Source organism: Strongylocentrotus purpuratus, unplaced genomic scaffold (genome assembly GCF_000002235.5).
Source record: "Strongylocentrotus purpuratus isolate Spur 01 unplaced genomic scaffold, Spur_5.0 spur5_scaffold_11, whole genome shotgun sequence".
Lineage (NCBI taxonomy): Eukaryota > Metazoa > Echinodermata > Echinoidea > Camarodonta > Strongylocentrotidae > Strongylocentrotus > Strongylocentrotus purpuratus.
Window position 1 is genome coordinate 7,262,836 of NW_022145596.1, and position 19,702 is coordinate 7,282,537.

Consider the following 19,702-nt stretch of genomic DNA (forward strand, 5'->3'; position numbering starts at 1 on the left):
GAACATGAAATATCCCATGATGATAGAAAATATGAATGATTTGAATCATCAATTTATGCCTTTTAAAATAACTTTTACAAAATATTTTCCTTGATGCTAACGGCTTTCCATGATTGTTAAGTCCAACTTAGAGATAAGTTCAACTTAGGATCTTTGTGAAATACCCCCAGATCTCATTGCCAATCACATATACATGTACAGGTAGGAGTCCTTAGAGGAGTCCTCAGAAGAGACCTTATACCTTTTTGTCAAAGGGAATAAAGGCTATCACATTATATGACCTTATAGTCAGACCATTACTAACATACAAAACATAAGACCTGGCTTGTCTGAAGTATAAGCTTATAGTCCTAATTTCATAACCTTGACCAGTAAGTGCTCTTCCTTATTAAAATTGAGATACAAGCATTAAAATCAGAGAGAAAAATAAGGATGTTATCAATTAATACCAGGATGCAAACATCAATCTAATTTGGTCCTACATTGAGGTATAAATCCTAGATTAGACTCTGATCTATCCCCTTCAAGGTTTCATCTACTAAAACTTCACAAGTAGAGAATTTTGAATGATGATACGTCCTTGTATGTATCTTCTGGAATTGCCATGTTTAATTTTGTATAAAAATTGATTGCATAGCAAAAATTTCAATAGGTCTGAAACCAAGTGGAATGCCATTCAAAGGGTTTTGTTTCCAATGAGAAAATTCACTATAGGCCTAGAGTTAATATCTTGGATACCATTTGAAGTCATGGGTATTTTTCACTGATTGGCCACTCTCCACCCAGGTGTAGTAAATGGTGCTGAGAGTGTTGACAGTGTAACTGGGTAACTAGTTCCATCTTATCAAAGTTGATGGATGAAAATTCAAGGATATGTCAACTTCTCTCATTTCCAAACGGATGTTGCTACTGGTAGACTCGATACATCAACGATGCCATCCCATGCTATCTCCTTGAAGTATTCTAGTCTGTGGCTGGAAGATTGAAAAAGCAAAAATTATTTTATTATTGATCTATCAATTCATTTGAAAATCTGATACTTGATAAGATGAATAAATAAAGGATAGAGAGATTTCTATTTACAATGTACTAAAAAAGGGCTTCAAATTTTGAATCTGGAAAATATTAATGTGTTTAAAATCATAGAAAAGGACAATAAACTGTAATAAAATATGTAATTTGCTAATAACATAAGGACCTTATACCATGCAAAACAGTGGCATGATATATCTATAACTTCACTCTTCTCCCTCCAAGTCAATTATTTCATCATTACTCTTAAACACTTGCATATACATGCACCTACAAGTGGCAAAAGAATGAATAAAATTTACATTAAAGATTCTTGGTTCAATCTACTCGGAAAAGATTTAATTGATTTAGTTTGAATGTCTCCTTTTATTTCTAATAGTTTCTCTGCATCATTTAAAAAAACAATGGATACTGAAAAATTGCAATCACTCAAATTTGTCACAAAAACAAAAATGCTGCTTATAAGTATCGGCTTGCTTGGTGATGCCAACCTGTTCGAAACGTCAAACCACTCCACTAACCAACCGGCGCTATAGTTCTCTTTCGAACTATTAAAGCTCAAGAAAGATTACCAACATTCTTTTTCAAGACTACCAACAGTTCTTTTCAGGACTCCCCAATCCTTCCCTCTTTCTCTCACATGGTGCAACCATAATCCTACTGTATAAAAACAAAAATGTTTGATTAAAATGGGCCATAAACTGTAATATCTCATATCACTTTATCAGTATTCAAAAAAGGCAATGATGCTATTACAAGATCGCTGATAACATGTCAGACTATATTAGGAGATGAACTAATCTCACTTCACCCGTGACACCTTGTGAAGGCAATGTTAATATCCTCATTTAATCTATATAGCCTTCAGACTTCAAATAATCCTACCCCTGTCTGTATCTTATCAAATATGGTGTTAATTAATCACTATCAACACCCAAAATGCAATCTGGCCTTGCATGGTGAGGGAAGAAATCATTGCATGGAGACCTAGCAAACCTAGCAAGAACTATAAACTATCTTTAATAGCAAGAAACTTATCTACAGTTTCAAACCCATACACGGGAGAAAAATCATTTGATTCCTCAAAAGCTCTTAATCCCTTAAAATTGAAATTTTCTTTATCATATATAACACTATTCAGATCCTTGTCATTAACATTTTATATGTTTGAATTTTCTTAACAAATAGTGTTGCAAATTCTTATTGCATTTTGAGGGTGCTGCTCAATAACGATTGGAACACGTACTTCATAAAGTCTGTATATCCAACTTTCACTTGCGATGATTCAAATGGTGAAAGCACAGATCTTAATCTTCCAGGTGTTCATTGCATATACCTTGGTTTTACACAATAATGTAGCCCATGAGGGGGCCCTTACGCTCTCAAATAGTTGAGAAGTGACTGTTTTTTCTGAAATCTTCAACAATACACCCTGTCAGGTTAAAGGAAGTGGTTGACATTACCCATACACCTGCCTCAAAACCACATCGTGCCTCTGGGTGTATTTCTCATCTCGAAAGAGATCCTCTCAAAAAGCCTTAAAGGGCAGTTGAAGTAGAGGATTGGAGAGGAGGAGGCGATATAGAGGGGTACAGGTGGAAAGGGGTGAGAGACAGGGGCAATTCACCACCCCTCCTCATATAGTGGTATTGTAATAATAAGTTCACATTATCCTAACACCACTTCAAAACCACCTTGTGCATCTTGGTATAAATATACCTCTCATACAAAAGGAATTCATCTAAAAAGGAAGGACAATGGGAATAGTGAAAGGGGCAAAGGTGGGGTCACTGGGGGGTGTGGGGGGGGGGGGTAATTTCATATCCCATCCCAAAAGGAAACATTAGGGGGTTGAATGTGACCATATAAACTATCTTGCCTCCTGTGTACCTCTCATCCACAAGAATTCCTCTAGAAAGCAATTGAAAGGCAGTTGGAGTGGCTAATGGGGGTAAATGGGATCAAAAGGAGGGAGGGAAAGAGGCAGGCCTAGGGGAAATTCCCAACCCACCCTTTAAAACAAAGTTATCATTGAACATGTCAGCATATTACTCCCATTTTATATAAACCACACCATGCCTCTAGGTGTACCTCTCCTCCAAAATGGGTTACTAACTAATAGAATTACAGGCCAATCAGAATGGCTGAAAGGGGCGGGAAGAGGGCATGAGGCCATTTCAACCCCTTTTCATGATGTAATATGGAAAGATTGTGCTGACAAATGTGAGCATGTATTATTCTAGCTGAATCAGAACCACATCATGCCTCTACATACAACTCTCATTCAAAATGAGACCTCTATAGAGGAATTAACTTTAAGGACATTATTCACTTACAGGAATTAAAATGGCTTAAGGGTGGTAGAGGACAAATAAATTTTGGCACATTTTAACATTCGGCTGATAAATATGAGCATATGATTCAGACTTTATTCAGACTTGATTCTTCACTTAAGTGTAAATGTGTTTTTCTAATCTGCTGGCCGGGACACCATCCTATCAAGGACTGGTGGAGCATATGCCTTGGTTTGCTTCGGGAGAATTAAGACATTTTTGTTAAATATTCCCTCATCCCTAGAGGTAGAGCTCTTGAAGTTGGTTGATTGTATGTGCATTATGTGAGACCCGTTAGTCGTAAATCTCAAACCGCAGGACGATAATCATGTACACCTACATTCTGGGGAAAAACAAGACGATGTGCTTACAGTATGAATACCCCGTCACTGGATTCTGTTTCGATTCTGCATGTACGTTACAGTGCACACTCTTCATTCCCTTGGGGGGCATATTCCAGCCAGTCGCCTTTTTACGGGTGCTCACATGCTTATGTTCATGCACATGCTTATGCTCATGCACATGCTAATCCAACCACAGTAACTTTTACATCCTAGCAGGTGTCCATTTAACACCTGGATGGAGAGGAGCAGTATACCTTGCTCAAGGACATTAGTGCTATGTCAGGGATCTATCCCACATCCTTTGCATTCCTATAGTCGAGTTATTAGACCATTCCTCTACGACACCTCTACATACATATACATGTATGAACTCACTATAATTTTCAATACCTCGAAAGAAGTTTATTAAACATGCCATAATTTGGGGAGTTTTCCAAGGCTAAATTGTTTTTGGCTCAAATTCCTTTTTTTTTCTACCACACTAGTCAACACCTGTCCTGTGGCTTGATCTCAAATCCACAAAAACACCAGAGGGAAGTTGTCACTTTAGAATGTTCCCCCTCTTGATCCCCTCCTCAACCTCGATCCCCTTAGTACCGTACCACATGGCCGGAGCCGTTTTAAATCAAAGTATATAGGCCTGTCCTCATCAGCTCGAGATTGCCAAATATCTCGCTATTTGTCCGGTGCGTCGTCACCAGCCTGAAGACTCACACTATGCATAAATGCTGAGCACAATATCTTGAGCTAATTTCTCGAGCTTGAGTTTCAAGTTTCGAGGTCAAGTCTCGAGCTGATGAAGATGCCATTTGTAACTTCGGGATTATTTCCCAAATCAAAATTAGCGGGCTATTTGGCAATCTCGCGCTGATGAAGACAGGCCTATATCTCCTTCCCTCCTTTCTAACTAGGAAAGCAACACCTACATGTATAAACTTCTATGAAAGCAAAGAAATTATTGAATGGCCATCAATGGCAGAAATTCAAACTGTGGCAAAGCATCCAAACATGTGGATGAATAAGTAATACACTTACCGGTAGTCTTTTTCCCCCCCATAAATTAAAAGGGGAAGGTAAATTTTATCTGAGCAGCAGTGCACTGAATGAAAAGCCCAATTTGGACTCTCCTTACAATTTAAGGACTATCAATAATCACTTGTTTATATGAGAAATAAAAATATTTAACCAAAACAACAACAAAAATCAAATTTGTATGTACTGCAATAAAAAAAACCCATTCATATAGGGTCTGCAGACATAGACTAGGGGTTAGAGATCACAGGGAGGGGTAGGATGTAAATGTAAGAGTGCCCCTTTGTCAACTTCCGTTTCCACCCCTTCACATTACCCCTTTCTGTGGCAGTGAGGCTACCACAATCTATCTATAGATTTTTATCTTTTCAAGCACTGCTGATTTCCTTCCAAAAGTAACAGTAGAAAGGTGAAACCCTGCGGTTAGTTTTTAAAGTTCCCCTCTCGATTTCCTCCTTTTGGGATTTTGTCATAGCTGGCCATGACGTGTCCATTCCATTTTGTATTTGGTTAATGCACGGAGGGAAAGTATACTTTGAGCTATATCACAATGCATCATAAGCTGATGACAACCACACCCCAACACCAAGTAACCCTGACTGACATTGGTCGCTACATTACCTCCCCATGCCCCGCCCTGCCCTTCCTCTCCCCATCCACTGACAACTGCTTTTAAAGTCCCTGTTGTCCCCTTCATCCGGAATCCCATTACACCATTCCTACCCCTCCCATTCCCTACCTGTACCTCTTCCAATACCATTCCCTCACTAAGCAATCCCATTCATTCCATCCTTAAATGTCCTCCTCTCCCCTCTCCTAGCTCCCTCCCCCTCTCCCCATTCCCCCTCCCTTCCATTGAAAATGTATGATATATAATTGATTCCTACTCAGGCTACCATCCCCCTCCCCTACTCCATCCCCACTACACCTCCCAAGGAAACTCACAAGTCCGGTTGATCATGCTTGCCCCTCTCGGCCGGGTACAGAGCCTGGTACTCCCTCTGCTCCCCCGTCCCGTGGATTGCATACGCATTGAAGCCTCTTAGACCGGGAGGCAGGTACTCCAGAGGTACGATGGCTGACCCCTTCCATGAAGACCGGTCCTCCTGGATGCTAGCCAAGAACTCCAGGGGAAGCCCTTCCTGTGTGTGACAATTAGGAGCAAGGATGAGAGAGAGAGAAGGGATGTGAGAAATCTGACCTCACAATCACCCGACTCATACAAAAACATCATTTCAAACAGTATACATGCAGGTACATGTATAGATTATTAAGTGCTTATACCCATATAAATGTATTACTGAGCAGTTACATCTATGTCACATATTAATAAACATTATCAATTATGTAGACAGACTTGTATTTCTAATAAAATATATGTATGTAATACATAATACAAATCAGATTTTAATCATGAGCCTTCAAAGCTGATTTTAACAATAAATATGTTTACAAAATTGAGATTTTTGTAATGACATTGTAGCATCATGACTTTCTTACATGAGATTCCTGTACTACAACACAATAAAATATGAAGCACAATTAAGCTTTAAGTGTACATGTTCACCTGACTAATACATTACCATCAAAGTCTTATAATCTACAAGATATCAAATCAATCAGGATCCTTTTGAAAAATGATAAATTGGCATGTAATACTGTATTAATAATGTTTTGAAGGAAGGGAGTAAGGAAAGGGGTGCATTGGGGTAAGGGGTGGGGTTTCATAGAATTTAAATTACTGCCTCTACCTAAAAATCTTAGCTGGTAAAAATTAATAAAAAGTGAAAGAAAAACACAACATATGGGCATCTGAAGTAACAATGCAGGCATGTGTGAGTCCAAAAGAGAGATGAGTTCAGGGAGCTATCTTTAGTCTGAGATATACACATGCAAAGACATCATATCCTGTTGTGAGTTGAATATCAGCAGGAGTTAATTTTGTTTTTCAAAAGGCATTATACCAAGGCCAACCTCCTTAATTCCTAGCACACTCTAATCATTCATGCACTTCCGCATATGATGAAAAAGTTTCTAAAGACTTTACTCACTTTGTCTCATCAAGCTTCAAAATAGTATTAGGTATTCAAATTTTAAAACTTACATTTGATTAACGATTTTTCTCTAAATGTATGTTTAGCAAAAACGGACTTTCAAATGTGAGAAACTCACCTGTGTGAGAAAACCAAGATATAGTTTGGGTGAAATGTCAATGTGCACTGCTCAATTATACTCTCTCTCTCTCTCTCTCTCTCTCACCCTCCTCTCTCTACCCTTTCATATTTCTCTCCATTTCTCGGTGTCCATCTCTTTCACCCTTCTCTGTACCTATCCTTCATCTTTCATGTTTCCTCATAAAAAGATTAAGTCTGTCTAGGACCCTGTGAATAAGTTCCCCATTTCCTCAATTATTCTCTTTATTTTCCCTATTCCTCTTCCTTGAGATCTATCACATATATAGCAACAGGAAAGATGACAAGTGAAGCTTTTCTTTTTCCTTGCACAGAAAGGTCAACATTTAGAGCTCTGATGTGCATAACACTAGAATGAACATTAAAGATGTATATGTAAAGAACAAAGAGTTCCTTTCACCTAAAATTATCAAAGTTTCTTTTTAACCTCAGTACCCTGTTACTTAACATATAAATCAAAAACTTTAAAATAGCCAAAAGTTTTCAATTGTATAACCCTGTGAATGTCTTCCCCTATTCCTCAAATACCTGGACTTTCAAAATGGCTACATTCTCTCTTTAAAGGGTACTCAATGACACATACATACAGATTGTATCCAACTACTAATTAAGCAATTACATCAGTCCAATTAATTAACTCTAATCAGTAACTTTATTTCCAACTGACATCCTTTTGGAAAATTGATTAGTTCCTTTGCAAGACTATAGTGCAACATATCATGTCCTCATAATAATTCAAAACGGCTACACTTTTTCTCTAAAGGGTTCCTATTTTAATCACCAAAATGCATTAGTTCTATAACATGAAGCATGTTTCTTCACTTGTAGAGTATCGGTACTGGAAAATGCATTAATTCAATAAAAAAGCTCTACTCTTTCCCTAAAAACATACCTTTCCAAAATTTCTACTGATTTACTTCAATAAGTACAACTGCTGAGCAAGTACATTTCTTCAATTCTACATATTTGTAACAGAATTCTAGGAAATGCATTAATTCAATCAATTAACTCTCTTTATCGCCATGGTAACTGTATTTTCAGCTGGGAGAAGGAAGCTGACATTTTTTCCTCGACAAACATATCTGGAAATATGACTCATCGTAATTTCAAGATGTTTCGAAACTGCTATCAAGACACCCTAGCTCATGAGGCCGACTGAGCGAGTACGATCTGGAGATTAAAGAATTTAGATATCGCCATGGAAATTGACAAGGAAACTGAAAATGTGCAGAGTCAGGGTGCACATGGTATGGTGTCATCAGTCCATGAAATACAAAAAAATGTTCATGTTTTATCTCTGAACATATATTTCTTACATATACCTGTGCAAAATAGCTGCAGCAAGACATGTAAATTTAAGGGACCGAGGTTGTTATAATTAACTGCTATGTCAGTCAATAAACATTAATTTGTTTATGCTTGGATCAACCCACATAAAATTGCAAAATATCTGAGTAGGCTTTAATAGATACAGAAATATACAACTACCAATAGATTTTTAAAAGTCATAAATCTTCCCAAATAGTGTATGATCACCGTATAAAATATCTTGCAATTTTCATTACCCGGTAGATGTATGAAATCTAAGTGTTTTATATCTAATTTAGATTGTTGCAATCTAATGTAATTAAATCATTAAAATTTAGAGCTTACAATAAATCCCTGAAACTATTCTCATCTTAATCTTTAAAACAAAGTTGAAAAGAAGATGTAGAAAGAGCAGACTAAGAGGATTTCAGTATGTCTTGCTATAGTGGGATACCAGCTCAATCCAAACTCTGTACAGCTGTGCTTCACATTCAAGATCAAATAGAATTTTGGATCACTCCAGACAGCTTCAGAGAACCCTTCATTTTTTTCTATTTTTTATTTTTTTTAAATTTGTTTTTGTTTTTTTGGGGGGCATTAAACCGGCACGATTCTAAACTCTTGAAGACCCAACGAAAGCCCCTACAATCAAATGCCTTTCATATAAATAGTGAGCAGGCCCTAGCCTCTACATGTAGCTCTGTGACTATCTAAATCAGATATCTATACAATGTGTTCTTCATATACAGGAAATTGAACGTTGGATCATCCCTGACAGGTTCGCAGGACCCTTCACATCACGTCCCCAGTTTGGCAGTGATGCAGCGGTATTCTTGGTCCTCTCTACAACCGCAGATATGGAAACCAGATTGATTCGCAGGAAGGGTAAAGGAACTTCTTAGTCTGCTCCATAAGACCCACAAAATATGCCCTACATATAAGCTATATTTATGCCATAGTCGAAGGGTGATCGACGTATGGTTCTACTTCATATACGTCTCCAATACACCTTTCACTAAGTTCTTAAAGAAATTCTTTAAAGCCTATCTGCACTAGTTTGGCCAGGAGGGATTAGACCTCCCTGCATGGTTACTGACAGATGGTTATCTCATCAAATCAGCTTTCAATTAACATAAGAAAAAGGGAACCATGGGGGACCAATAGTCACCGATGAGGCATTGTTTGCTTTCTAGAGGGCGCAAGTAGCTATAAATAGTGCAGTGGGGCTTTAAATTTGTGATTTCATGTAAAAGATGACTGGAGAAGATCAAATACAGTCCTCTCCTCCAGATGACCCTAAAAGTTTCCTCTATAACAAGAATGAATCTCTGTAACACAAGGGCAGAGTGTGAGTGCAACTGACAGAACTGGTCAGAAAATGGAGAGAATACAGGACAAATAGTACATAATTTTATCACTAAAAAATATACCTAAAGAAAGAGCTATAAGGGATGACAAATATAGGTTACAGCTACCAATGTATTAATGACAGAGAGAGAGAGAGAGAGAGAGAGAGGGGGGGGGGTCTCTTTCTCTAAACAGAAGGTGAGGGAAGTGAACTCTTAATGAGGGGTGTCCTTAAATGACTTGGAATGTAGTCACGTGTATGCTTGGTCCATGTTGTCAAAAGCCATGGGGGATTCACGCACAAAGTCCCCCCCCCCCCTTGGTTTCTCTCTCTCTCTCTCTCTCTCTCTCTCTCTCCTTCCCTCTCTCTCTCTCTCTCTCTCTCCTTCCCTCTCTCCCCTTTACTCTCTCCTTCCCTCTATGTTTCTCTCTATCCCTTCCTCCCTTTTCTCCCTTTCTTTATCTTTTTTCTCTCTTTCTTGTCTTTCAGTTTCCTCTCCTATCTCTAAATCTCTATCTCCATTTCCTTTTCTTTCTTTTCTTTTCTCTCTCTTTCTATCTCCTTTCATAACTCTCTGCCTTGTTTCTGTATCTAACCTTGTCACATGCCAAGAGGGATTCCTGTGCAGGCCAGTCTCTCTCTCTCTCTCTCTCTCTCTCTCTCTCTCTCTCTCTCTCTCTCTCTCTCTTTCTCTCTCTCTCTCTCTGATCGGGGGGAAGGCTCCCTGCCTCAATCCCGGGCAAGTGATCTTCCTGTGTTTCATCGCTTACTAAGAGGGACCAAGAATCAGTCGGAGGTGATTCACTCCGCCAACCAAACCGTTAGTCAAGCTTGCGTTCTACCCGCACCAAGTGCAAAAGTAGATTTCAGGATAATCCTAGGCAGGAACATACACCCAAAGGAAGATACAGGAATATAGAAAGTGCCTACTTCCAATTGACTGCTCTGAGGAACTTGTTCTAGAAAATTCTGATATCATTGGGAGCTTAATTTTTCAGGAAATACCAAAAACTGGTGAGTGATATTGCTAGTTTATATTTTCTTTTTTTTAATATTCTTTTCCTGAAGATAACCCTTGAATCTCTGTGTCATGTCAAATCTATACTTTCCACATAAATCTGTCGTCTAAAGATTGAAATGTCAGTCTTCTCCTAAAGGGGGATTGAAAAAGAGTAACAATTATTTTAAAAAAAACCTGATATCTGATTGATGGATGTGTTCAACATTCATATTGTTGTTTCTATAAAATTGAAAGGTGAAGAGTAAAACTACGCTAACAGGAACATGATGGAACTAATACTATTTAACTAAATAAATCAGAAAGATAGTCGCTGGAATCGTTAACACTTGTGCTATATCACTTTCATGGCAATCCCTCAAAACTCTCTATCAAATTTATCCTTTTCTCACCTCAATGATATTCCTCACTCCATTGAGACGCAATACCAGGTGCTGACCATACCTGAAACAAAGAATATAATCATAGAAATGGAAAATACAGAGAAATGATGCATAATATCCTGATGGGAATGGTTGAAGGAAAAAAGATGTTAAGACATCAGAGTCTCTTGAAAGTTTATTGGAAGGAAAAGTGGAAGGTGTCGGACCAAGAGGGAAACCAAGAACTATAACTGGGAGGGACATGGAGTGGATTATGTCACTTCAAGATTGTACTCTGGTGCCAGAAAAAAGAGATGTGTAGAAAAATGTTGCATTAAACCTTCCAGCTGAGAGAAAAAACATTTATTTAGTGATTTGAATTGATAAACAGGTGTAAATGACTGACGATAACATTTACAGAATATAAGCATGACTTTCTTACCTTCCTTACTATGGTTGCCTAAAGGAGCAAACACTAGGTTGCCACAGTTATCTTTTAAAGCTTATCTGCCGTAGTTTACAGGAGGGATTAAACCGCTCTACAAGGTCACTGGACAGGTGGTTATCTCATCAACTCAGCTCTCAGTTAACATAAGAAAAGGAGGATCATGGGGGACCAATGGTCACCAATTTGGCATTGTTTGTTATATAGAGGGCACAAGTAGCTACCAGTAGTGCAGTGGGCCTTTAATTAACACATACACCATAACTCATATACACATATACACCACAAATACCATGTGTTCAAAACAATGTGGGAGTCTCTTGTTTTAATACATAGCAAAGCTAATAAGGAATGAATAAAACAACAATGTCATGGAAACTTCATTCTTGTTTGAAAAAGAAATGTTATCCTGCTTGGAAACTTGTACAGTGTATGCCAACTTGGGAGCTATGTTTGATTTAAATCTCTATCTTCATAACTTTCAGTAAATCTCACATCAATTTCAGAAAAATCAAGAGAAATATCCATGCAGAAACCTGTGCCAAACATATAAACTACAGTTAAACATTGTCCTGAACTGCTACCTGATGGGAAATTCACCTACATGTATGATGCATGATGACAGAGAGCAGTCTAGCACAGGTAATCAAGTTATTTCCTTTCTGCTCAAACAATTATTCACAGTCAAGCCCAATGGTGCCCCCTTCACACCAAAAACTTTAATTAATTCTGATGAGTGAATTCCATGACTATATTCAAACAAATATGTGCAGTAAAGCCTATCAATGCCCTCTTCACACCAAGAACTTAAGTTAATCCTGATCAGTGTATTCTATCTAATTACATGCAATCCATTCTATCAATTAACCACTCACAACTAGAAATGAAACGACTCTGATATGTGTATGATATTACTATCTGTTCAACACAGTCAAGGCTATTGACAATGCCCCTTCAAATCAATATATTAAGATAATGTGTTTGTTATTTCCTTACTCTCCCATGCACTTGACTCTAAAGCCAATCAAAGTGCCGTTCGCACCAAGTAATTGGGTGATCCTGTTTGCTATTTCCGTACTCTCTAAAAATGTATAGATACAGTTAAGAACATCAAGGATCTTTCACATCACGCAACTAATGGATAATGTCTCTTATTTGCAAAATATTTGAACAATAAGACACAATTATTAACCAATCAGGGCATTGATGGGCTTAACTGTTAAGCCCATCAACGTCCTGTTTCGTTATTTCCTAACTCTTCATACAAATAAACAGTCACTAACAATAAAGCCCCTTTTACATTATTAAAAACGACTAATACTAACTGTTATTTCCATACTTTTCAATTGTTTAGACACAATTTATCATTTAAGCCCATGATTGCCATCCCGAGGCGTAACCTTCTTGTAAATGTAGATACTGACCCTGTTTATTATTTTCTAACTTTCCAAGCAATTACACACATTAAGAACATCAATATCCCGGTTTGTCTTTGTGTGAGGTACCTTTAGCAGCAGCTTGTCCTGCATATAAGTTATGTGAATAGGGATGTGATTTAAAAGATGATAATTCTGATAAATAGTTTGGAGCTTGACCATTCAAAGCTTTGTAAACAAGGAAAAGTAATGTAAATGCAATTCTATGCCTTAGTGGCAAACAATGTAAATTCATCAAAACAGGTGTAATATGGGAAAATTTTGAGGAATTTATTATTTATCCTACTTCTTTCTCTTGTGTCCTACTTTCCAGTATTTTAAGGGTTTGCATAGAAAGTGTAGGGTTAGTTTTATCAGTATCAGATTCATGTCAAATGTGTATTATTTCTAGTGTTTAAAATTTCTAATGCAATGATTTCCTTGATCAAAATGTTTATAAATAAGTACTTCATCTTAGACATTTTGAATAATAGTGTAAGTTAACTCTTATTTCACTACAACCTTGAATGCCAATGCTGTTTGCCAAAAACCATGTCTTTCAATTACCAGTACTAATTTGTTCACACTTTCAAGAGCAAATTAAATTTATACCAATACAGCTAATATCCTAGAGTAAGCTAATTAGAAGATTATTGCAAAATTCGCTGATACAGTGTACAAGTAAATGTGGCACAGTGCCATTGCCTACCATGCTATGCTGGGGCTACATTTGTGATTAAATGCACATAATCTGATTGAAGTTATTTCATTATTTACTACATTTCCCAAAAGACTTAATTAAAATTGATGTCTGTTGGTACACACTGCTGTGAATCTTCCAAATCTTTGAGAGCTATATTTGGATTCTTTAAAGCTCTAAAGATAGCCGGGGTCAACCTTCAACAATTGACTACAGAATTTTCTTATTCCCATTGGCTAGCTAAGGAAATATCAAATTCCCAGAGGCAATGACTCCACATTTTTTCATTACCATACGGCCCAACTTATTGATAACCCTTGATTTTAAAAAGTACATCTAACAGAAATATTTTACTATTTTGCCATTTCCAAAACGACACATTATATTAGTAAGCCAAAGATCTATCTATCAAGACATCTTCTCCCAGTTCGTAGGTTGATTACAACATTTTCCACACATCTCTGATGTTTGACCATCCTAGTACACTCTTGCAGTGTTGTTCCACTCCATTTTTTAATTAATGTTCCCCTCCATGTTGATTCTTGGATTCCCTCTTGGTCTTGTACCTTCCACTTTTCTTTCCAATAAATCTTTCTAGAGACTCTGATATCTTTTAATTTGGCCAAAGTATTATGCTTCCTTACTTTAAACATTCCTATATAGGGATATTGTTTAAACCTGCCATAAGTAGTATTCTTTGTATTAAAACATTTATATACTATTTTTTTTAAAGTCAGATGACTCATTCTTTAATTTCAGATTCACACAGACTTAATTAACAGATATCAGTTTTACATATTCAAAAGTATCACTTATCCAATTTCTTTTAATTTTTTACCACAGCCTTTATAAAACTAGCTTTGGGGTTTTAATTCTCACAATTGGAATAGGTTCACACTTTAGAACTTATCAAAGTACAAGTGTGTCTTTACCGGTGAATATGCCCGTTACTTGCAGTGGCTGACTATTCCACCAACAAGCCCCATTGCTTGGAATACATGTAGCAGCTCTAACCCACATCCAAAGTGTAATGGTGATTAATCAATGGTATTTGTAAATGTACCTTCACTGCAAATTAAATAATCTAATTGTGATTGGGCTAATTCCTCCGGATCAAAAGTTGCGGGCTATTTTTGAAAACTTGTGCTTGTGGAAACAGCCCTTAATTAGGTGCCATGTTTTAAGGTTTCTTTCTAGCGAGGGGCCGAGCAAGATCAAGAGATTGAGAATAATTGAGAGGGTGGGGCTCTTTGGGTGCGAATGGGGCTTGAGTAGGAGGACATGTAATGAAGACTTTCCTCTTCGAATGACATGAGACAGGTTTAATCTGCTGAAATATACTTTTTTCTTTGGGTGTGAACAGGTTCTAAATTGTTGGATAGGATCTTCCTATGCAATGAAATGTTTGAATATGTTCTTTGAGTGAGTGTTAACAGGGTCTACATGTATCAGCATTATGCTTGATAGCCATATGTAGTGAAGATTTGTCATGTTTTTACTGAAATGAAACATTTTAATCTCCTGTTATTACACTTTCTGCGGGTGTGAAGAGGGCCTGTGTAGGTGAACATAGCTCTCCATAATATGAGACAGTTTAATCTAATTTTAAAACTTTCCTCCTCTACTGCGATGGGATAGTCCATCCTAATCATTGTAAATCCCCCAATAAAATTGTATTAAGCCACAAAAGATTATTAAATTTAAGTCTACAAACAATTGTTACCAGTTCGTAATTCATTTGGATTTATGTGCTTTGATATTTCATTAGTTTTTCCTCATTTGCATATAACAGAATTGTACTATTCATGTGTACCTCAGGTTCTCTCGAATAGAATGCATGTGAAAGTGATCAGGGGTGGATACAGGGGCACAGTAGGCAAAGGGACCCCCACCCCCCCCCCCCCTCCCCACCCCCCGGCCTGTTTTCATAAAGTTTATAAAAAGAGAAATATTCTTAGAATATAGGTATTCTGCCAGAATCCTCTATGACGCATCACATGTTGGTCATCAGCTCTTGATAATCATCCTCTCATTGGTTTGAAAGAGCCAGGATATCTGATTGGTGGCTTTAAAGGGAAATCCACGCTTATCAGCAACTTGCTCGATCTGAAGGAAAGCAGACAAATCAGAGAGGAAGATTGGCAGATTGAGCCTCCCCTCCCCCCCCCCCCCCCCCCCCCCCCCCCTCCAAAAAAAACCCCTTCTAGAACTGGTAATACCCACCAAAACTTGAAGCAGTACTGAAATTGTTTGCAAATGTTTACTTACGGGCAAAGTTCCACCTCCAAATATCTTTCATCTGATCCCAGGAAGAATGCTTCCACGACTAAGATAAATGAAATATGAATATATGTAATCTATTATAATTGTTATTAATATATATATGTTTATTTTTTATTTTTGTATTGTTATTTTCATTGTGTTTGAAATTCTAATGTAATGATTTCCTTGATCAAAATATTTATAAATAAGTTGATCTTAAATGCATTTGGCCTGAACATCAACTTTCCAGCATCCTTTCTAATTTTTAAAATGTAGTTTAATTTTCCTTTACTGAACTGTAGTTCATTGCCACATCATAGCTAAGTGCACTTTTATATGCCATGGCATAGAAGTCCCCTTATGAACTGTACGTCACTTACGGTAATTCGTTGCAGCTTCATCAGGAAAACACACAGCTTCAGCAGGAGAAAATAGATCTCAACCGGGAGAACGAGACATTTAGAGGAAATCCCCCTAAAGTGGGAGAGTTAATTATCATTAACATTCATTGGAATTTGATGCACAAAATCCTACCTTCGTAATCCCAGAGCCCAGATTGAGGACTACCAGCAGGACCTGAAGGTGCAGGGTCATTGTAGAATGGTGCCACAACTTCCAGATTAATTCCTGTGCCATCTGTAGACTTTGACATGGAAAGCCTGACTGGTGTGGAATGATTCACCGGTCTTCCATCCCATTGCGTTGCAATGCTGAAGCTTGCTGTTTTAACTTCCATGTCTAAGAACAAAAATTGTTGTGATAATTAGAATATGGTTGCCATCTGTAAATGCTGTTGCACCATTTGAAAAATACTATGGTAACAGCATGACACAAAAAACAGCTTCTCAACATTCAAATATGGTTATCAAAAGTTTGGAGAAAAAAAAAATAATAATTAAAAAAAAAAAAATAGTAATAAGTAAATAGCATTTGGCTGAAATGTGTGAATATGACAATGAAACAATCATTAAGTTATCTTCGCATAATGTAAGATTCCATCTTCAAAGCTGATATATCTGATATGTGATAATGACCAATTTCTGCAGTACTATTACAGAATAATGTGTTGAAGTCTTCTTCTTCTTCTTCTTCAGTAGCAGTACAGGCCACCGTCAGGTGTATTGTCGTACTGTTGAGGTGCAGTGCAGATGTGTGTACAATGTCCGATAAGAGGAAGTAAAAACAGCTACCGTCTTTCTGCCAGACAGGGGCCCGTTCCTAGAAACCGTCATAAGTTTAACTTCTTGACTATCCCATTGTAACGTGTGTTATAGAATCAACACATGTTTCAATGGGATAGTCAAGAAGTTAGACTTATGACGGTTTCTAGGAACGGGCCCCAGATTATTTACCAAAACTTCTGGTGGTGATTCAATCAAGGAATATTCACAACATTTGAGGAATAGTTGTTAAAGGGCCAGAGGGACTTCTACATTTTTGTAACATGGACTTAACAGCAATGCCTAATTTACTAGCATTTTATTCTCCCTCTCTGGTAGTGTCTGACCTTGGCATCTCTGTTGTTGTTGTTGTTGTATTATATTTATTATTATCATTATCATCATCATTGTCATCATCTTCATCATGTATATTTGAGCAATGTAATTTCAAAATATTTAAAAGAATATTGTCTGTTTATGTTTTTCTACTGTGCTGCTCAAATGTTTGCAAAGGTCCTGGTCAGGGTCGAGCTCCCAAAGATTCAAGTCCTGCTTTTCCCCCCTTCAAACTGCTGTCTAAACCTTCCTATCTCTCTCTATCTCTGTTCTCTTGACTCTCCCTCTATTTTTTGTCTATACTACCAGGCGCGCCGGAAGCAGTTTGGGATTGGGGGGGGGGGCAAACATTCCAGGGGGCTCACCTTCCAGGGGCAGTGGCGTTATGAGCAAACACGTTTGGAAGCCCCGGCAGGGGGTCAAGGGGCTGAGCCCCCCCCCCCCGAATCTCAGGGTTGTTAGGCATTAAATTACAGACAGATAAGCATATTTAGATACCTTATTTGTGACACTGTTAGGTCACTAATTGGCAGAGAGTCCAGGGGGCAGAGCCTCTTGAAGCTCAGGAGTTTTAGGTATTAATTACGATTAGTTGATCATCCAGGGGCCCTATTTAAGGCAATTGATGTGGTCCGGAAGCAAAGGGGTTTTAGTATACGGTCAGATGAGCATCCAGGGGCCTGCCTTAGGGCCCTTGGTGGGGGTCCAGGGGGCAGAGCCCCCTGAAGCTCAGGGGTTTTAATTATGGTCAGATGAGCATCCAGGGGCCCGTCATAGGGCTCTTGGTGGGGTCCAGGGGGCAGTGCCCCCGGAAGATCTGAGGTTTTAGGCATTTAATTATGGTCAGATGAGTATATTTTGATACCTTATTTGTGACATTGGCAGGTCACTTATTGTTTCTCTCTCTCTTTCTTTCTTTTTCTCTAATACACTTTTTTTTTAAAAAGAGGGGGCTCGAGCCCCCGAGCCTAGCTGTTTCTGCAGGCCCTGACATGAAGGCTTCTAAATAAGCATATTTTTCGCCCGACTGTAAATTTGGGAATTTCTAATTTTCCAACAAACGCATAACAAGGTATATGACTTACAAAAAATACAGAAAAATCAAGTAATTTCAGCAACATTTGTAAACCACTGGTATCAAATAATAAATACCCCCCCCCCCTCCCCAGTACGCCAGCGTTCAGGGGCTCATGTCTTCTCACCCCTGTAACAAAAAACACACGCTTTCCCATCCTCTCAGGCTCTCACAAGATTTCCACGATATGCGCGTATCGCTATAAAAACCTCCAATATAGGTGGCATGCGGAATGTTAAGGAAATTGAATTCCCGTTTACTTTCCTTTTCTTTGAATGGAATTTTATATGTGATTTAATTCTGTTTTTTATTATTTTTATGTTCTTTGGGGTTGAAAATACAAACCATCTTTAGATCTACTCCTTTACTGCATTTCTTCCTCTTTTTTTTGGAGGGGGGGGGGGCAAAAATGCGTTTTGCCCCCCCCCCCCCTCCCCCCCCCCACTTTTTTGGTTGGGGGGGGGGGCACGCATGTAGATCTAGTCCAGATCTAATGAAATATCAAATTTAAAGAGGCATAGATTTCTATATGACACATTTACACATGCACAATAAGGCTATTTGGACACATCAACCAGTTATTACAAAACCAGTTGCAGCACGTAGCACACATTCTTTGGCATACACGGGACTGAATGTATTAGGTCTACGTTAAAACAATAAACGACACTTCAAACAAACAAAAATCATTTAAACATACGGACCGATCTCCATACACACTCTATGACACTGAGTTTGCTTCTCATATTTTGTACGCTATGGACCATACTTCAAAAACTTAATATTCCTTTTTGCGATATAATAATTAATATGTACCGAAATGGGCCGCACATTCGCACTCACCACACGACCACCACGGTAACCCGATACATACTCCGGCGACGATTACTCCGATGACAATTAATGTTCCGCAAAAAGCGACAATTGCTCCGCGACATTTGCTCCGCGACATTTGCTCCGACGTCAAATGCTCCCGCAAATGCTCCGCCGACAATTGCTCCGCCGACTTTTGTTCCGCCGACAATTTCTCCGCCGACATTTGCTCCGCCGACAATTGCTGCTCCGCCGACATTTTCTCCGCCGACATTCATGGGCGTCAATCCAAATTTGACCGTGGGGGGGGGGGGGGGGGGGGGGGGGGTACGTGGCACAAGTTCCATTTTGTTAGGGGGCGAATGGGCGCGCCACGCAGAGGGGGGGGGGGGGGGGGCCGGCCGGGGTGGGGGTGGGGGTGTCTGAGGGGATGTGCCCCCTAAGAAGTTTTTTTTTAAATTGATGCTTAAATGGCTCGCTTTGGTGCATACTTTTTGCCAAATTAAAAGAAAACAGTCTTTAGTTTA

General features: G+C 38.4%; 1 protein-coding gene across 2 annotated transcripts; it reads right to left on the reverse strand.

The window, feature by feature from the left end:
* Positions 1 to 742: 742 nt before the first annotated feature.
* On the reverse strand, positions 743 to 19,325 carry LOC100892359 (UPF0462 protein C4orf33 homolog). Of its 2 annotated transcripts, none has more exons than XM_030980515.1 (6): positions 19,179 to 19,325; positions 16,326 to 16,529; positions 15,798 to 15,855; positions 11,000 to 11,051; positions 5,687 to 5,883; positions 743 to 974 (listed from the first exon to the last, which is right to left on the reverse strand). In XM_030980515.1, the coding sequence occupies exons 1-6, from the start codon at positions 19,312 to 19,314 to the stop codon at positions 887 to 889; spliced, it is 735 nt and encodes a 244-aa protein (XP_030836375.1). In that variant the 5' UTR covers positions 19,315 to 19,325; the 3' UTR covers positions 743 to 886. The 2 variants fall into 2 exon arrangements, with proteins under 2 accessions (XP_030836375.1, XP_030836376.1); XM_030980516.1 differs by having other exon boundaries at positions 744 to 974; positions 19,206 to 19,325.
* Positions 19,326 to 19,702: the final 377 nt, after the last annotated feature.

Coding starts and splice junctions, on each gene's coding strand:
- LOC100892359 (XM_030980515.1), bottom strand. CDS start 19,314: ATGTCGCGGAGCAAATGTCGCGGAGCAATTGTCGCTTTTTGCGGAACA. Junction 16,530..19,178: donor CGAATGTGCGGCCCATTTCG/GTACATATTAAT, acceptor TTTTGTTCTTAG/ACATGGAAGTTAAAACAGCA. Junction 11,052..15,797: donor TTGGAGGTGGAACTTTGCCC/GTAAGTAAACAT, acceptor TCTTTGTTTCAG/GTATGGTCAGCACCTGGTAT.